Here is a 16307-nt window from a genome sequence, read left to right as displayed (position 1 = left end):
ACCCCCTCCATGACTTCGAGGCCTGGGGATGGGGTCCCGGGCCCCCGGACATCTTCGGGGGGCGCGACGGCGTTCCCCCGCATCCTGCTTCTGTAGGGGGCCAGGGTGGGCTCTTGGCACCCACGGGAGACAATTTTCACGGGGGTGCATGACGGTGCTCCCCCGCCCCCCTCCTTCACATCACTGGGGGCCAGGGTGAGCTCCTGGCCCCCTGCTGGCATCTTCACAGGGAGCGCGACGGCGCTCCCCGGCTTTGCTTCCTCCTGGGGCGGCCCCGGGACTTGACCCACCCCGGGGGCATCTTTGAGACCGGAGGCGGAGCCCCACGCGCTTCGTCGTCGGTCTTCTTAGGGGTCAATGGTCGCCTACCTTTCGGGGGCCATATCTCAGCACCTGAGGGTCCGATCTGCTCTATTTTTGCGTCTTCTTGCTCCTGGTGGCGTCCCCAGCCACTGGGAGCACTCTCCTTTGTCCTCCGAGTCTCCAAAAGGGTGCATTCTGCAGGTAGCGGTCTTCACTGGCTCCCTGCGCCCTTTCTTCTCCCTGCGCAGAGGCCTCTTCTTCTGCGCCCCGGTCCTGGGCTCTTCTTCTGGCACTGTTAGGGGCCTGGGGGGGCAGTCAGGGGTGTCCTCCTTCCAACTGCCCATTGCACCAGGCTCCAGCACCTTTCGCTTCCGCAGACCACACCCCAGGGAGAGCTTCTCTTCCTGTGCAAGTACTTTTTAAAAGTTGTGTAGGGGGCTAGCAGGAAGTCTCTGGGTGTCCTATCAAACAGCGACACCTCACTTCCTTGCCCCCTCCCTCCTTCTTGTCCAGCCTCTTGGTTGTTTAAAATGGAGTCGTCCAGTGTCTCTGGCCACATGGCCTCTGAAACCCAACTCCTTCCCCCTCACTGCCTTCACGTAGTTCAGCTTGGTAGTGCCTGGCACCCAGCGACAGCAGTTGATGGATTAGCTTATAGCTCCACCTATCTTTTCCCCTTGGAGGGAAGATCTTCGCTCTGGGAAAAAAGGTCATTAATCTAACCTGCCATGGCCAGGCCCCAGCCAGGGACTCAGGGAGGACCAAACACGGAACACCGCTTCCCGCAAGGCCGTCTGAAGAAAAGTGACCGCAACGATTCCTCCGACCGAGGCTACCGAACACGTGGGAGGCACCTACTCCCTTCTTTCGAACTATTCGGCCCATGGGACTTAAGCACACGAGTACCGATCCATAGTACTTCTCCTTTTTGGACGACACAACCAGCGTCCTCACGACCTGCAACCCTTTCCCGAATAACAAGAACTTTAAACACCGTTTCAGTTCATTAGAACCGCGCAAACTCCACTTGGACCAACACCTCTAACCTGGTCTCGAGCAGGCCGGGTCGGAATTATCACCGGCTTTGCGACCTACGCGGCTTGCTACAAAGACTATTAAATGAAGATTGATTTCCAGAGACATTGTTGTTCTTTCTGACAGCTATCTCTTGGATGTTAAGGTGTCTACCACGGCACAATCGACCATTGTACTCTCTCGTTGTGTGCAGTAGGCATCTAGCAGTAGGTTACTAGTGTGGGGTTCTCCTCAACACACACCCTGGAGGTGTTATAGGGCTTATCTCCTCGCCTATTTTGCACCAACACCACACTTTTGTTCTTTTAACACCTTTGCGTTGAACATTAGCAGAGCGCCCAGCATTTCCCCTTATCCCAAAATCCCTCTCCTTAGTTTAAATTCCAACTTTTCAGTTACCTGATCTGGTTGCTTTAAAATACCTCAATGGCTCCATAGTTTGTGGTTGCAAATCTTTTAGATAATAAATTATGTGGGGGCAAATGATGCGGTTAAACCGTAACCAAAACGAGCAATCATAGAAAAATGGCAAATGCTTAATTACAATTTTTCCATCCCCTCCTGCAGTATGCAATGCGGCCGCTGCCGCCTTCATCCACTCCTGAGTCCATCATCATTGTCCACACATTCAATCAAGCTATATACAACTACTTACAAATGTAATACCGATATGTAACTATTTTGCACCCACTGAAGAACATTAGCCTCAGCTTCTTATCCTTCTGAGGTCGATACATTATGTGGCATTGAATTGTGCCTGAAAGGCAATGCTAACATTTGGTTGCACTTTGGTAAACACTCTCACTGCCTCCATTAGTTATTATTTTTACTAATTAGGTAGACCCCGTATGCCTGTTTTCTGCTCTGCTGGGCCCATGTTTACTGGTGATTTCAATTATATTCTCGCAACCATTGTCAATGTTAAGCTCAAGCCCATGAAGTCTTTCCCACCTCGAAAAATACTTATAACGAGTATGTTTGCAAGTTCAAAACTGCGTCAGTTTGTAAATATGGCCTACTTGTTAGCAATCTAATGCCATTTCTATGTTGGTATCTGGGCTTATTTTCTGTCCCAATTCGGCCTGTCTCTCTACACCTCCTGTGCATCATATATCACCACATACATCCTGAATTCCAACCTCCCTGAGCCAAAACAGGTTCTGTTACTGTGTTTCAAAAACAGTAGCTGATCTTTTCAAATGTTTCTGTTCTCTTCACAGTGTATACCACGTTCAGTCTTTCTAATTGTATTTGACCAGCTCAAGTATTACATTTTGGCCCACTATAAAATGATAAATTATTTACTGTTGTTCTCCTCACATATTTTTAGGTCTCACCTGCGTGAGAATGAGCTAGTGCATGTGCTATCGCTTGCAGGGGATATTGTGTTGAGGAATTGGCTTCTACGTCAACTCTTCCCTAGGTGTGTCCTCCAAAGTCATGCAGCGGGTTGTACATTCGAGATCTAACCTATAGTAAGAGCGGTTCCTTACTAGCCTCTCATTCCTTTGTAAGCAACATTATTGTACTTATTTACTAACTGACATTAAGCTCTTAAACATACTACCAACCATCAAAAAATCAGAGGTCTTAAATATGAATTTTTTGTGTGAAATTATTTAAATACATTCAAAAACAATTAATCAAAAGTCTGTTTAAAGTTTAAATAAATAATAGTTTACTGGCTAAATATATGGTAACAAAATGCTTACATCACTTTTGTGTTATAACTTTTAAACATGCTACACAGCAGCCACACTGCTCTACAGCATAGCTTAAAGACATTGGCACAACCAATAGCTCTGGCTAAACAATTTAAGGTCCCAAAAGTGAGACCTATTGGCTATGTCAATGCTTGTTTAGCCATGTCACCCAATATACACGATCACTACTTACTTACCATTCTCATCATTTCTTACCTTCTCTAAACTCTACCAAACACACAGGAAATCAAGAGCATAAACTGAAACAAAGGAAAGTAAAAAAAAAAACTTTTACTAATCTATTAACTATTTACTTCTAATCTTGTGTTTCGGAGTAGCATGCAATGTGCCGCAAATCGCATCAATGTCTCGCAAGGGGTAGTAACTGGTATATAAATAGAATATACTTTGCTTATTTAAAGAGTCTTTATTGTTATATTGTTTAATTCTTTAATCTTAGCTGTTTTACTGTGAAAAGCAAACAAATAAATGTCATGCCTATTATTGTGTGGTATAGGTCTGCTAAACCCAAACTGTTTTAGAGTTTCATTTAGGCCATATATTCTGCTCTTCAGCTACATCTAAGACTGTATAATCCACCAGTCAGTCACGGAGAGGGGAATAACTGACCATTTTGACCCAGTAAGCATGTGTATTTATGTACTATGGTGCAGACTTAGCCAAAAAGCAACTGAGCCAGTGAATTGGGCTGATCCTTCAGCGAATAAAACCTTTGCAATTTAGACTTATAATGGTCGCCCTTTAAGTTACAAGCCATCAATGCAGCTTTCACTTCAGATTTATATATGTCTATTCATTACTGTCCCTACTCGATGATCAGTATCCAATCTTTTAATAAGAATACAAATATCATTATAGTAAAGGATTTATATAAAATATATATATGCTTTCTAAAAATAGGAGTGCTTCATTAACGCATTCATTAACTGGCCATGAAACATACAACTTTCTACAAGAGTGGACAGTCCTCTCTATATGTTGTAGTTGTATAACAACATTCCCTGAATATTCCCAATAAATTCTTATTTTGTTATATTTTTGGTCCAATTCACAAAGGCATGTAAGAGGCACATTCAGTAATTAGTGGGTGTGTAAAGCGATTGCCCCCAAGATGTCCCCTTTGTTGAAGATTCTAAAACTAAACAGTGGAAAAGGCCTGGTAAGTACTGGGACATTGATATTTTGGTGGACAAACAAACCATCAAAGTCTGAATGCTGGGCACCATTTTGTAGTGTAAAACCCGACATATTTGATAATTATCTCAGCTGATAAATACTTAAACCAAATACTTGTAATTATTGGATACCAGTTTTAATTGGGTGAAATAATTACGACTATATTGTCTGAGGCACCTGTAATTGAGGTCTACGTGTATGCCAGTCCAAGTTGCTACTCGTTAGAAGTCACTTTTAAAAGCTTGTTGCAGCCTTGCAGCCTTGCACATAGTTGCACATGGGCCTGACAAGAAACTGAAGAGGAAGAAGTGGTTGAAAGCAAAAACCTCTGACACTGAACAACTTAAATTCAGGACTTTGGCTTTGATTTACATTTGAGTATTGCCAAAAAAGCTTGTGAATGGTGATGAAAGCTGTAGGCTCTCTTTTGGAAGATTCTCAGTCGATTAAGAATTCTTATGGGAAATACTTCTGCCTCAATACCTTATAGTGAATTTTATTCTGTTAGAGCATTCTCTACTGGGGAGGATTCCTTTATCGGGGGATTTAATACATACTGAACAGACACAGGGGTTTACAAATAAAACCTAACAGTCAAAAGTATTTTTACTTCTGACAATACGTGCACCAAGTGCCATCTGCAAGCAGAAATATTGCTTTCAATCCAGGATTTTAGGTAATCCAAAACACAAGAACCTGGATGATTCTGATTAACAATGGGCAGATAATCCCATTTGGGTGCAAACTCACACTTGTAATAACATGTAGAGCGCACATTTTGCCTAAGGAGGAAGCTTGCCTCTACAAATCGTGGTTGCAAATTGCTCACAATTCTGATTAGCACTCCCTCAGACTGAGTGAAGGCATATGCAATTTGCTTGTAATTCTCCATCCTGGAATTGACAAGTACAAGTCAGATTTGGGGGCAAGTTGTGAACTTCCAATTTAGTGAACCTCACAGTTGTGTTGCATTTTGAACTTCCATGGGATATAAAATCGGGTAAGTAAGAACTGAAATGTATTTTATTTAACACTAAGCTAGCTTGGAAGCTAAGTGCTGAATAGGGGCAAAGGCCAGTGGTATATTCCATGATAATGAGAAGTAGGCCTGTAACAGTTGAGATCCTATTTTGTGGAGAAGAGAGATACATTTTTAGCTGCTTTCTGGATTGGAAGAGGCCCCAGCAGTTCTGCTGTTAGTAGGGGTGTGGTTCGATATCCTGACAGTTTAGCTAGCGAAAGCCTGAGGTGGTTAGTTATTTGGGCACGTATGACATAGTGTCGCTTCTGGTCAGAAATGTTGACATTTCTGAAAAAACAATGACAGCGAAATGACAACGCATTATGGAGTCTAGTTACATGCTGCCTCGGTGATTGTGCTGTGCCCCTTTGCAGCTGAAATAAAGACCACAGTTTCTTGCTCATAGTCTTGCTAGATTTTTTCCACTCATAGCTCACTCCTTATAAACTGAGCACATAAGGATTGAGATCCTCATGCAGACATATTATTCAAAAGTACATGTAAAAAGTCAATTAAATGAAAAATATTATAAGGCACTATCTCTGGAGACAAGTTGGACATTACTCCTATTTCTGTTCCTGATAGAGTATTATTTCTTGTTTTTGCTCCTTTAATATTCATATGGCAATGATATAGTGAATTCCAGCTATTTTTAGGCTAGTCTTTGTTAGAACGTTATTAGATGTTTAGAGTTTGGTTTCGGTTTGGTGACAATGGAATATCTAGAGGACATTTCTAATTGTGGAATTCCCTACAGTGTAGCACCCCTGGAGAAGGAAACTGAGACAGTTGATGCATCTGTAGTATGAAAATATTGTGCCGAATTTAGAGGGCTTACCATTACCACACAATAATAGCTCAAGCCCAAAGTTTGACCACTGTCTCTGTGAATCCCCTCTCGCTCCATTTCGGTATTTCCTGCACCTTGTAGCTACTTAATTATGCATCTCTGCCCCCTCCATTTTTATGGACTTGCATTCCTTCCACTCCAAGATTGTAATTGGCAATGGCAGTCAATGCAGACACATTGACAGATAAAGGTCTATGTAGCACCTTGTTTAATTCACGTGCAACTCTTCCCCTTACTCAAATATTTCACGTTAAATGAATATTACATGCACAGTCTGAACCAAATGGTGAGTTCTCATTGACACTGATACAGCCTTTACACATTAACACAAAAATAATAGTGGCCAATGATATTGAGTAAATAGTTGACTTCGGATTAAGCATTTCAAATAATAATGTAATGGCATCTTCCGATTGGTCTGATTGGATAAAAACATTTGACATTTTAATGTTTCAGGAAACTTGGTGTACTAGTAGTCTTCTGTTTGATGGGTACACTTGCTATAATCAAATTGTACCATGCCCTGCGCTGGGCCGACCCAGTGGAGGCTTATCTCTATGGGTAAAAATCACCGCAGGTGGACACACCAAGACTGTGGACATTCATGATGAAAATTTCCAGGTCATCATCTATCTAGGTCGAATTAAGTTATGTTTAATTAATTTTTATAATAATGATTTCTTATCCCAACCCAATAATAATTTTATAAGGTTGTTTGATTTTATTGACAAAATTGTGGAAGGACAAATGTATGGCAAAATAGATGGGATCTTACTGGGTGGCGACTTCAACGCTCACATCCACAAGTGCAATTCTAATTCAGTTGCCCCTTTTAGACGGGTGCCATCTTATTAAAGAGGGGAGGAATTGCTTAATCACATAGCGACCCGTGACTTAGGTAATGTCATGGAGACAGCCTGCAGTACTATGGGTGAACGGCGCCTGCCAACATATATAGGACGTGGGAGCTCTTCTACCATAGATTATGTTTTTGTTTCCTCTCTACTTGTGGATTGTTTAGCCAGTGCAGACGTTCCCAGTACCATATATAGGGATCACAATCCAATTTTGACTACTTTTAACTCTGTTAAAAAACTGGACAAGCGACAAGAAATAGGGGCAACAAATCTAATGGTATCAACTGACAAACTTAGAGTCGTTTGGAAGGGAATTGATAATAAGGGGCTTTCAGCATGTATTTCGAAAAAACACCCCCAATTGATCGACACTTGTTTGTCTATTGATGTTCCTGGCCCCGAAATTATAGTGGCTTTTTCCCGCCTGTGCGCAGCTTTCAAAGAGGAGATCTCCAAACCAGTCAGATGCCCCGCTAAAGAACCTCGGTGGTTTGACAGTACTTGCTCGAAAGCAAATCGGGAATTAAGGGAGGCACTTTTAACAAAACCTAGAAACTAGCCCCTAATAAGATCATTAAGAGCATGCTACAAACAAGCCACCAAAACTCGGACAGAAGAAATTCTGAAGGACAAGTGGGATTCTCTTGCCCGTACAGCAACTTTAAAAGATGTTGCCGGTTTTTGGGGTGAGGTTAAATCTTTGAGGTCTATAGGATCAAATATCACCCCCATTAATTGTAATATATCGAGCAAAACGTGGGAAGATCACTTCTCTAGTATCTACGCAGCACCTTGTACACCAGTCGATATTTATCCAGTTATGGGTCTTAATTTTTCAATAATGGAGGTGGAAGATGCGATAAATCAGAGTGCTGGCAACAAGGCCCCCAGCCCTGATGGGTTATCTATCGATCAAATCGGTATACACCTGTTACAACGCAATTTTTACTCCGCACTACCACTACAACGCGACCATTACTCCGCATACTATTACAACGCATTGCGCTGGGGGGCGCTCTAGGATAGGGAATAAGTTTAATTTTCTATCCAACACCTTCCCTAGTGTCCACGGGGACTGGAGTTGGAATAGAAAATTATACTTACCACTATCCAGCACCTCTAAGCGCTATGCGTTGTAACGGTATTCGTTGTAAATACCGCGTTGTAATGGTATGCGGAGTAAAAGTATGCGTTGTAACGTCATACATCCGATCAAATCAAATCAGAGCCCGAATTCTGGTCTCCACTATTGTGTAATGTTTTTAATAACCTGTCTGACTCCCCCACCCCGGAAACCTGGTCTAATAGCATCATTGTCCCCATCTTTAAGAAGGGTGACAGACTTAACCCTAATTGCTATCGTCTGATATCTTTAATTGACAATACCTTAAAGATTCTGGGCAAAGTCATCTTTTTTTAGTTTGAAAAGAATTTTATTAGTCAGAGAAAACAAGGTGTCAATCCATAATACATATATAAATCAGAGGTAACGAAATAATATAGCATAATGAAGCAGTTACAAAAAGGCAATCATGGGTTAAGAATGAAATACAAAGTAAACAGTAGATACAACACACGGGCAGGCAAAAATATATGCATAAAAAGATGTAATAAAGGAGATAAGAAATGCAAAGGGTATTCAAGGGGGTTTAGAAACTTCTTGTTGGGCAGGCTGTGGGCGAAATGAACGAGTGGCACAGGTATCAAGATATAATGTAATAGGAAGCCATAAATTTGCACGTTTCGCCGCCATAGAAATAGGGAAAACAAAAGTAGTATCAAGTCTATGATTGTGACATACATTGTACCACCATGCTTTAAAGGAGGCAGAGTCATCTTTAATAAGATAAGGGTCTGGGGTGAGGAGGATAGAATTTTAAATCCTTGTCAGCTAGGTTTTAGAAGCAATGTGGGGACTGTGGAGCAATGTCTGAACTTGAATCTCATTATGGGCAAATACATCATAGCCAAAAAAGCCCCTCTGTATTTGGGTTTTATGGATTTAAGTTCAGCATTCAACTTTGTTAATCGCTCCAAATTATGGGTGGCCCTGTTGAATTATGGGCTGGATAAAGCCCTTGTACATTTTCTTGCTCATTTGCACAGCGATTTAAAAGCTCGAGTGAGAGTAAACAGTGAAGGAGAGGTTTCTGAGAACATTTTAATTGGCAGGGGGGTCAGACAAGGATGTGTCTTGGCCCCCTGCTTTTTATTTTGTACATAAATGAATTAAGCAGTTCTCTGTCCAAGTTAACCAGCGATGTACCCAGCATTAATTAACCCCATAATTCAACAGGGCCACGCAGCTGGTCATCTCCCTCTCGCGTGCACCAAGTCTCGCGGCGGACATCTTCAGAGCATGCATGCAAGATCTTGCCGCCTGGATGTCTGCCAATTGCCTTAAACTCAACGGAGGCAAGACTGAGGTGCTGGTGGTGGGGGGAGACCAAGCGGCTTGGACGGCGGCATGGTGGCCTCCTTGCCTGGGACTAGCACCAATTCCCTGCCAAGAGGCGAGGAATTTAGGTGTCTGGTTCGACTCTAAGCTGACTTTTGGACCCCAGGTGAACCGGGTAGTTGGTGCCTGTTTTGGGATTCTTAAGAGCCTTAGGAAGGTCTTGGAGCTTTTGCCAATCAAAGCCCGTCAAACTCTAGTGCATGCACTAGTCACGTCCAAGATGGACTACGGCAACCTGCTCTATCTGGGGACTCTTGAGAAGAACCTGAGCCGCCTGCAGGTCCTGCAGAATGCTGTGGCGTGGCTGGTTCTCAAATTACCCAGAAGAGCATCATCTAAAGCTGCGCTCCAGGCCCTGCACTGGCTCCCGGTGAGAAGCAGGGTGGAATTTAAAGCACTATGCACATGCCACCGGATTGTTAACGGCAGGGCTCCCCTCCCTCTGCAGGGCCTGCTAACACAATACGAGCCCCCCGTGATCTCAGATCTTCCGGCTCGGGGCGCCTATCCATTCCTAAGGTATCTAAAGTACGGATGGGCGGTAGATCCTTTAGGTATCTGGCGGCCTCAAGCTGGAATAAACTTCCTGTGGCACTGCGCCTGGAACCTTCAGAGCGCACCTTTAGAGCCAAGTTAAAAACCTTCCTATTTGCCCGGTAGTTGGGTCCCTGTCCTGGTATTTTCCTAGCAGCACTTGCCTCTTAGCGCGGGGACACGCCGTGGTGCGTCACCAAGCGCTCTATAAGACCCCCTATTATTATTATTATTATTATTATTAATGGCACTTTACTTCCTTGCCTCTTATACGCAGACGATGCGGTTCTTATGGGCCGCACTCCAAAAGCACTGCGCACTTTAATAACTGGTTTTGTTTCCCACATGGCGGACCTCAGGCTCTGCACTAATTTTAATAAATCTTATATAATGTCGTGTGGGCCTAAGAGACATAACATCCAGCGTATCGTCACAGGGAACGATGCCCTAAAAAGCACTTGCACTTTTCCTTACCTAGGGTTAATGTTTTCCAACACATATTCCCGGCAGCCTCATGTGGTTCACGGGAGGAATAAACTGGCTAAGGCAATCAACTCCATAATTAGCCTTCAGCAACCCAAACGTTCTGAGGTAGTAAGCCCCTTACTGCAAATCTATAGAACCCAATGCCTCCCCACGGCAACTTATGGCGCAGAGGTATGGGGATACTCCAATAGCGCCAATATCCAGACCGAAGAAAATAGATTTTGCCGGAAGATCTTGGGGGCTTGTATCTCAGGACCAACTTATATATGTCATAGGGAGCTGAATCTCTTTTATGTGGAGGACTTCATCAGGTCGAGACCAGCATTATTCTTGCTAAAAATATGGCGGAACCAGGCCGCCTTTTTGACCCAAGAAATAATCCTAGATTGCTTACAGTGCGATAGGGCACATGACATACCCTGGCTCAGGGCTGTAAAAAACAGTTTATTAAGTGTGGGTATGGGGCACCTATTTACTTCCTGTCAGGCCACTGAAAAAATGCAACATAAATTGGTAAGAGGGGCGCTGTTTAATCTATACCGGAAAGAGCGAGAAAAATCTGAGCTAAACAAACCTACCATCATAAGATATATTCCCCTCCTAGTCCAGGATAGCAGGCCTAACAACTTGCCGCAGAGATACCTGACAAAGAACTTGGGGAGATGGTACAGGCGTTTGCTTTTCCGTCTTAGGGATGGTAGCATCAGATTTCTCTTATCTTTTCCACTGGGCTTTAATAAAAATCTAGAGTCTATGCAATGCCCCTGTAGCCATGGTAGTAAGCAATCTTTCTTGCATATTTTGTTCTTTTGTGGTTTCAATGCTAGATATTCAAAATTCTATTTAATCCCTTATTTTAAAAAACATGCAATAACGGATTTCAACCTAGCATTTAAGGAAATATTACTTTTAAATTGTGATGAAATTATTTTTAGAATAAGTTGCTTCCTGTTATCAGCCACTCGTTCCCGCACAACTATGAACATGCCTTGAAATTTGATTCTTTCTTTCCCTGTGAGGATTTGTCAGTGGCTCGCACATGCATTTCAATACTTTTGCACTTTGCACTTTCACAATCAATTGTTATTTTAATTGTTTTATACTGTTTTTAATCATGTATTATTGGATTGTGTGCTACCTTGTACTTTTATGGATGTTTTATATGTCCGAATAAAGATCATTTGACTTGACTTGAATAATGTAATGAACTATTCAAGACCATTGTTGTTCACTATGAAGCTACTTAAGCTCAAATGTGTTTATCTCCTTTTATTTCCGACATTCTCCTGTTTACTAGTCTCTGTTGTTCTCCGATGTCCTACTGTCAGCCCAGGAGCTATGCATTCTTTCTGCGAGTTAGCAGGACCCCGGAGCCTGGATCACCAAACCCTCTAGTTAGAGGTTCTTTTAAAAGGAGGCACACCTGTGCTCATATAAACCCCTAACATATCAAGAAACGTTCCCTAAACCTTTATCCATTCATTGATAAAGCAAATCCATTAAGTCCTCATCGTGCATTAACACGAGTGTGTAAAAATATCTCCCAAACGTGACCTATGCATATAAAACAGACTAGAGTGTACAGCTATTCATGCATGGCCATGAAAATCCTTAGAGCTCTTTGAAGAGGATGACATTTTTCCACTTCTAGACAATGCTGCGGTGCATGCACATTTTTTTTGGAGTGCATTGTGGGTTCCTAGTTATTTCATTTCTCAATCTGCTTTCCATTTTCCCTCATCAGGTATGTCTTTGCTGAAAGTAGCCTGAACTACTTTAGTGTTTTAAGCAGTAGCAGGGGTCTGTTTAGACTGCTGCTTTCCAGTAAATTAGATGTGGGAAGATGGTGCATGGAACATGAGCACCCTCTCTCTTTCTAATAAATGTAACAAAATGTTTTGTACACTGCGCCTGGAGCACACAGCCAGTGTCTGGGTCGCTGTGCTTCAGCTTCCCTCATATTGGGAACAAGTAGCAGCAGTACTGAATGTAGCAGTGGTGTAGGACAGTTGTCAGGCGACATCAATAATCACCTTTAATAAATTGTTACACGTGACTAGGTTTGTCATGTTCTGATGTCAGAGTGCACATAATAAGGAGCTCAGCCATGGCAGTCCCTTCATAGTTTGTCATGTGATAAGATATCACATGACAGCATTGTACATCGCTGCCAGGGCGAGACCAAGTCTTATTTATTTATAGTTGCAACCATTCATTTATGCTGCAATGTGGCAAAATGATGGAATGGAATATTAAATATTGGAATACCCATTCAAATTCCTTTATTCGATTAGCACGTTACCATAAAAGATACAGACATCATAAAATAAGTGCAACATACAGAAACATACTATGATAATATAAGATGTTTCAATATAATAAGTATAAAATCAATCAGCCAGAAAACACCTCAATTTAAAAACACTATTTTTAGGAAAAAAGTGGCAGTATGGGTAAAAAGTGTCACACACTCGGCAGATGTTTCAACCCTTTAGAAGCGGGATGACATATTCTTTCCTCGATTTCTCATAAAACCTACAAAACAATACAAAGTGCAAGGCATCTTGCGGAGACACATGGTCACAGCCGCAAGAACCTAAATCATTTACATACGTCCATCCTTTGAGAGCCACTAGACACAAATAGATTTTCCCTAAATCTTGTCAGCAAAAAGCTATGGTTACTAGTGATCACAAAAGTGAGGTATGGTTCCATGCATGGGACACTTTTCAGCAAGACATACCTCCGGACTGAGATTTTTTGTAATTCCTGAATTCTTTGCTGCATTAGGTAATTTATTTTACCCAAATCAGGGCAGACTTAACCAAAACGACTGGGTTACCAAATAGGGCACACCTCCCAGGTAGTCAAAAGAATCCCCAACATACTTTAGCCAAGGGATGTGTTGAGATTTATTGAGGGAGAGACAATCTACCAAGATCTCACATTTGAGTTTCTTTTCTACTCTAATCTAAACTACTACCCAACACAGGAGGGGACAAAGGGCCACAATGTTGGAGAAACAACTAACTCCCAACAGCCTGTGAACTATGTATGATAGAATACTTTGTGGGTCACCTAAGAGGGGCCGGAAACAATTATTCTCAATAATCTGCAGGTGTTCAACATTTATAAACTCCCAGATAACGGTGCCATAAAAAACATTAGGAAGACATTTACCCAAAAAATCTGAATTTTTGTCTTAAATGAGAAGTTTCCAATTTGCGCTGGAGTGAATTAGGATTCCCAGGTAAAAGAAAGCTGGAACTTTTGTTAGTATGCGACTCCGCTCCCCCTTGAAAAGGCTTAGTTCTGGTAGATCATGAACAAGTCATCATTGTAAAATTATTACAATTTGTGGCCAGGACCAGATCATCCATGAAAGCAACTAAAGGCATTGGGGAATATACAAACCAATACCCACTATTGATGATGAATTCAACCATCAACATTCATAGCTAAAGTATCCGCTTCATAAATCTGGCTGAACTGAAGCTGTGAGAGAAGCAATATGCAATATTTAATATATTAATATTAGATGAAGCATTAACCAAGGCAGATGGGCAGGAAAAAAGCATTTATGTTAGAATATTCTGTCCTGTAAAAACAATCCCTGCCAGCAACGATACTTTATCTGTGTTTATTAAGGCTTGGTTATCAAAAAGTATGTGTTGTTGCTTGTGGTGGCTGTAGTTGTCAGGAAACTTCTTGACATTATGCATGAATATTCGTCAATTTTATCATGTAAACCTCTTTTTTCCAACATTTTTGAAAAGTTATTTACCTGTTGGTCCAGTATGTGTAGCAACAAGTCTATGAGGAATACGCGGAGACACTTTCAAACCAGTTCTTAGTTGGTAATACCTGGAAATTAAAAGTAAGCAAATAAATTCAAGAACATTATAAACAGAAAAATACAGTTAAATAGACAAAACTATTGTAGGCTTTTCTAAATCAAATAATGAATAACTATAAGAGGTTCTCAGCAACATTTGCCTGATTTTAGGGTGGATGTACTAGCACAGCGTAAATACAGGCAACTCAGGAGGTTAAAGAGATCGCCTTAGAAGCTGGATCGTAGTAGCATTAATCAGTAATACTTCCCAAAGCAGTCTCAACAACAACACCAAGGAAAAGGGGTGGAAATAGCTTTAGTATATTTACTTCCTCCTAATTCTTGTCAGTCTGCAGCAAGTAAAGGGAAAAGCTTTACATAAGGTAGCTAATAAGCCAAAGCTTCCACATTTGATATTGTATCCAAGCAATCGTCTTAAATCCACAATAGGGTAATGCAACATACAATGTTAAGTTTCTGGTAGTAGGCAGAGTACATCTCAGGACTAGAGACAGCTATCAAAGCAATGCAATGATATACAGCATTGAACAGAAAGGGGCTTATTTACAAGCCCCTTGCACCACAGCTACTTCACTTTTTTCTCACAATAAAAGTGACGCACCAGCGGCGCAAGGGGCTTGTAAATAAGCCCCAAAGTGTGAAAAATCAGACTGAGAAAGAATTGAAAGTACATAGTGTAATTAAAATGGAGACCAAAATCCAAATCTGAATTAATGTCACTTTTTCTGTGCTAATGACATCACTAAAACCCTTTGCATGTTATTCACCACCAAAGAAATTCCATAGCTCTCATCTTTCGCTCCGGTGTTTTACGGATTTCCCCCCACTGATGTAATTTCTCACCACTTTGTCAACTACGTGACATTCAATACCAACCCTCTTTTTGTCACACTGACTTTGTTCTATGTGTGTTGCTGCACGCCCACGAGAAATTCTCAGATAAATCCATTATTGAAAAACTGAATTGTATCCACAATTTTTTCTTTGCTCATCACATCCAAACTTTCCCTTCGCTAACTAAATGAGTTTGTTCAACAAAACGTTTGACATGATTTTCAATTCATCTAACCTGCTTTAAACACTATTCCCTTCATTCCTCAGTTATAACACTGGATCAACCCTGGCAATCTCACAACAAACATAATATTTTCATTTAATACTGAAAACGTCTATGGATACACAAACACCGGATTCGTCTATGCAACAGCCACTCGTGTTATGAGCAGAGTCAATGTGGATATTTCGTATCTAGAACAAATATCTAAACTGTTTATCACCCCATCCAATTTGATTCCATTATTAGATGTGTTCTTTTCTATTAATGCCTATAGCATCAGTGTGTTTTTTCTAACCTTGACACACTACTTTGGTGAAATTTGACTCATTGTTCTGTTTAAATGTATAACGTTTTTTTCTAGGGAAATCGGATATGCTGACGGGAAGGACTAGATTGGCAGATTGGCACACTTATAAAGGTGTAATTGATGTGGTTGCGGTTCTAATGAGGTGTAGTACAAACATCACACAATGGAATGGTCTGGGAGCTACTTGACTGAGGATAGGGTCATAGTCAAGAAGGAGCACTGTCGACAGAGGCGGACTCATTCGGAGGGGCTGCTCGTAGCCTAAAATAGTCCCTAAATGGGAATAAAATGAAAAATTACATAATTACATGGGTGATGAACCACCCCACTACCCACTACAAGCCAAACAGCCTACACAAGAGGTTTTCTGTTGTGAACCAGATTTTCAGGTGGCTGGAAAAAAGACATCATAAATCAAAGGAAGTTTTGGTTGCATGGAGATGCCACTGGCCAGGACTTATATATCAGCGGGGACGTGATCCCCTTCACTTTAGCACAATGCCATAATGGCTATTAACTCTTGATCAATAGATCCTGACATAATAAGGGCGGCATCTGACATATATTGAATCTTTGTGGGTTGTAACTCTTTTTGTTTTGCTTACACCTCACTTTAGGATGCCAGACTGGTAGAAACAAAACA

General features: G+C 41.6%; 1 protein-coding gene across 2 annotated transcripts in view; it reads right to left on the bottom strand.

Moving 5' to 3' along the window:
- Positions 1 to 16307, bottom strand: part of FAM135B (family with sequence similarity 135 member B) — a 1359155-nt gene that overhangs the window by 544200 nt on the left and 798648 nt on the right. The window contains exon 5 of one of the 2 annotated variants that reach the window (XM_078686705.1): positions 14229 to 14308. In XM_078686705.1, coding sequence (XP_078542831.1) covers positions 14229 to 14308 — 80 coding nt within the window. Of the gene's footprint in view, positions 1 to 14228; positions 14309 to 16307 lie in introns of those variants that run through there. The other variant, XM_078686706.1, reaches the window with a different exon arrangement.

This window comes from Lissotriton helveticus, chromosome 4_1 (genome assembly GCF_964261635.1).
Source record: "Lissotriton helveticus chromosome 4_1, aLisHel1.1, whole genome shotgun sequence".
NCBI classification, from domain to species: domain Eukaryota; kingdom Metazoa; phylum Chordata; class Amphibia; order Caudata; family Salamandridae; genus Lissotriton; species Lissotriton helveticus.
Note: the sequence above shows the minus strand (reverse complement) of the source record. Positions and strands in the feature narration are given on the sequence as shown.